Source organism: Monoraphidium neglectum, assembly GCF_000611645.1.
Source record: "Monoraphidium neglectum strain SAG 48.87 unplaced genomic scaffold scaffold01676, whole genome shotgun sequence".
Classification (NCBI taxonomy): Eukaryota; Viridiplantae; Chlorophyta; class Chlorophyceae; order Sphaeropleales; family Selenastraceae; genus Monoraphidium; species Monoraphidium neglectum.
In genome coordinates, this window is record NW_014011952.1 from 1 (window position 1) to 3,541 (window position 3,541).

The 3,541-nt window shown below is 66.4% G+C and overlaps 2 protein-coding genes across 2 annotated transcripts in view; one reads left to right on the top strand and one right to left on the bottom strand.

The window, feature by feature from the left end:
- Positions 1 to 288: 288 nt before the first annotated feature.
- Positions 289 to 1,187, top strand: MNEG_8682 (hypothetical protein; the record flags this gene model as incomplete). Its single annotated transcript, XM_014042844.1, has 2 exons — positions 289 to 462; positions 834 to 1,187. 2 exons carry the CDS (start codon positions 289 to 291, stop codon positions 1,185 to 1,187), a joined length of 528 nt encoding a protein of 175 aa, XP_013898298.1.
- A 2,115-nt stretch (positions 1,188 to 3,302) lies between these two features.
- Positions 3,303 to 3,541, bottom strand: part of MNEG_8683 (hypothetical protein) — a gene marked incomplete at both ends in the record, with an annotated part of 3,362 nt that continues 3,123 nt past the window's right edge. The window contains one exon of the mRNA XM_014042845.1: positions 3,303 to 3,521. Coding sequence (XP_013898299.1) covers positions 3,303 to 3,521 — 219 coding nt within the window. The remainder of the gene's footprint in view (positions 3,522 to 3,541) is intronic.

The following is a 3,541-nucleotide window of genomic DNA, read 5'->3' on the forward strand; positions in this document are numbered from 1 at the left end:
GGGAGGGGGTGTGCGGGGAGTGTAGGACCCCGCAGTGGGCGAGCGTGGCCGGAACAAGAGGGTTGTGTTTTGGCAGGGGCCGGGGCTGGCGGGACGCTGCAGGGCGTGCCGTTGTGCAGCTTGTTTGCAGGCGCGCTGCGGGCGGGGCCGCCGCCAAAGCTGGCCGCTAGGGTTCGCTAATTAAGGAGGCCGGGGCGCGGCAGGTCAAAAGGGCACGCCCGCAGCCGCACGTGGGCGCGGCAGCGTCCGCCACCGCACCGACGCGGGCTCGCACACGCGCGCGTGCAAATGTCCGCAGCCGCCAACGGTTTGGACGTGATCGCGCACGAGGACTGGACCTCGCGGCTGCGCGGCTTCTGGGACCTGAGCATAGCTGAGGTGATGCTCAGGCGCGGGGCCCAGGAGGAGCGCACGTCACGGGCGCGCGGCTTCTTTGGCAACGCCCTGGTGTGCTTGAAAAAGGTGCGGGCCGCGGGCGGGCGGGTGTGGACCGCACTGATACGCACGCGCGTGTGCCTGTGTTGACATGATTAGGGAATGCAGGCGTGCGTGCGGCTGTGCATGCGGCGGCACATGCATGCCGACATGTGAATTCAGGATCCTGTGGGGGCGTTGGAGCATGGGCATGTGCTCGCACAGGAGCTGGCCGGTGGAGCAAGCGGCTGCACTGGTCCGCGCCTGCCGAGCCGACTGGCGCCTGGCTGCTGGCAGAGCTCACGCCTGTCTCGCGCAGTCACATCCGCGCCTGCGCTTCCTTCCCCAGAAACAATGCACCCTGTCCGCCGTGGGTGCCTGACCCGCACCGCCCCCTTCTCTCCCACCCGCTCCGACAGGCGTGCCAATTTGAGTGGGCCATGCTGAAGGGCATCGCCCGCTGCGACTACGCCCCGCTGGCGATGACGGTCAACGGCGTCATCCTCGGCCGCAACAAGCGCACGATGACGCGCGCCTTTGGCAGCGGCGCGCTGCAGTACCAGGCCATCGTGGCCGTCAAGGGCGGCGCGCCGCTGGCCGCGAAGGCGGCCACCAAGGCGGCGGCCGCGGCCGTGCCGGTGCTGGCTACTGTTGGCAGCGACATGAGCAATTTGAGCTACAAGCTAGGCGTGCCGCCGGTGGCCTGCGCATCCAGCGGCGCCAGCTACTCCAGCGAGGCCAGCGGCAGCCTGGGAGGCACCTCCCCTGTCTGATCAGATCTCTAAAGATCTAAAAGGAGCCGATACCATCAAATCGCACCGCGAACACTGGGGCCCGCCCGCGGGCGCGGGCCCCAGTGGAGTGGTGCCCCAAGAAGCGGCGTCGGCTGAGCGTTGGGGGGCCTCTGTGGGCCTCGCAACTGCCTGCCTGCCTGGTACCAAATGACAATTTCGAAACACTGTGTTCTGCGACAACGGTGACGAAAGGCATGCGACAACCATGCTTGGGGAATGCACAGTAGGCCTCAAGCGGAAGCTTTGCTACGCGCGACCCATCCACCTCGCACTTGCGGCGCCCCCCATACACATACAAGGAAGCAACCCAAGGCCGGCCGCCCGTCGGCTTGGCCAAGCGCCGCGGCCACGCGGTGCGGGTGAATTGCTATCCGATTCCCCTTGGGGACGACCGCAATTATGTACACGCCTCAGAACCTCTGCCTGCCTGCCACCACACCTGGGAAGCCCCAGCCCGAAGCACACCGCAGCAGAACCGATCGACGGCCCCGTGCATGGGCCCTCCCACCGATCCGAGCCCCACGTACCGACCCGCGCACGTTTGCATCGGGCCGAACCGGCGTCTCCTGTCGATTTGCGCGCCCCCGCCGCTTATCAGAGACGCGGTGCCGGCCCACAGCGCTGCGTCGCTCCATCTGCTCTACCAGCCCCTCACCTAATGAGCCACTGCGCGGGTCTAGATTGTCAGGTCAGCGTTCCCTTTGCCCTTCGCTCACCTAGAATAATGGTGCCTGAGCTGCCTTTTGTGCGAAAGCCACAGCCTCCTCTTGAAACGTTTGAATAGCACCAGCCCTCTGGATAGGACGCCAGGGGCTGCAGCACACGTGGAGCCACCTTTGATGCACCCGCCCCTTTGTTAGCAACGCCAGCACAGCTCTGCAGCGCACAGGCCCCCTCCTGGCTGCACCGGTTGCTGCGAGGGGGGCTCCTGCCTGCACCTGGTACCGCGCCCGATGCACACGCTCTCGCACGCGCTTTCGCATCTGCCCAGTCCCTTGAACTGCGCCGCCCTTTCGGCGACCCTCAAACCACCCTTCCTTCAGCGGCCGAGCCCCACCAGTGTTTGCCCGTCGCACTTTGCACGCGGCACACTGTGCGCGCAGGGCGCTGCTACCACGCAGTCGGCGCGGGGGCCGCGCATGCAGCCATGCTGCTGCTTGCCCGCCGTCAGCGGCTTAGTAGGGGACGCCAGCTGCGCACCCCGCCGTGCGCTGGTTGTGTCTCTCCCCCCTATTAAATAATAACAGCGTGCTATGCGTTGCATTTTATCACCCTCACACCACTCGAATAACGTGGTCTGAGCTATAGGCCCTCCCCTGCTTTCCCTCCTTGCGTCGCTTTCGCGGCGCTGGGTATTTGGTGTTGCTTTGCATTGCCTGCCGCCGCGCCTCCCAGTGTTGATATTGAACAGCGACTTGCCCGGCCCGCTCCTTTTGCACCCTTTGATTAGACAAACGCTTGTGTTGCTAGACGCCGCGGCCCTTGCCCCCCCTCTCTCCAATTTCTAGCACCCGCTGCGCTTTGCAGTTGCGAATCCCCATACCGCTGCCCCAAACTCCAGGAACCCACAGCACGCAGGCAGGCTAAGGGGCAAGCAGGCCGACGGCCCCTGCGGGCCCGCAGCCAACCTATCTGCGCCGCGTGCGCTCCCAAAACTGCGCCGCGCTACACCCGGCACGACGCCCCGTGCTGCTGGCATGGATTTGCGCTCCGCTTGCTCATTCTAGGCCGCCCGCCCAATGCAAGCGTATTTCCCTCCTTTGCGCACCCTGTCGCTCCACAGCCTCGTTGATCTGCAGGACTTTGCACATAGCTGTTGTTTTGCGTTTGCAGGAGTTGCTTTGCTCTTGAAACTTGGAAGCTTCTGCGGCTTACTCGCCGCGCCGGCAGCCAGGAATCTGGTCACCCCCGCTCGGGGCCGAGGGCCAGCGGCATTTGTGGGCATGGGCACGTTTGGACGGAACGCGTGCAGGCACACGCGCGCGCAACGGCAGGACCTGCCGTTGCACGAGTGCACCTGCTCCCGCCCGCACACCAACGGTGGCGAGGGTTTGTAACACGCCCATCGGTCCCGGAACAAGCCCGTGCCGCCTGCTACTGCTGCGGCTGCGCCGCCGTGCCGCCCGCGCCGCCCGCGTTGCCCGCACCGCCGGCGCCGCCCGCGGCGGCCCTCAGCGCGACCGACGCTGTGTGCGCCGCGCCACACAGGACCTCCAGGGACGCTGCTGCGTCGGCCACCTCAGACCGCTGCGCGCCGCCCGCCTTCCAGAGGTCAATCAGGGCAGCGCCCAGCGCTGCTGCAGCGGCGCCGAGCTGCTCCGGTTGTATGTGCC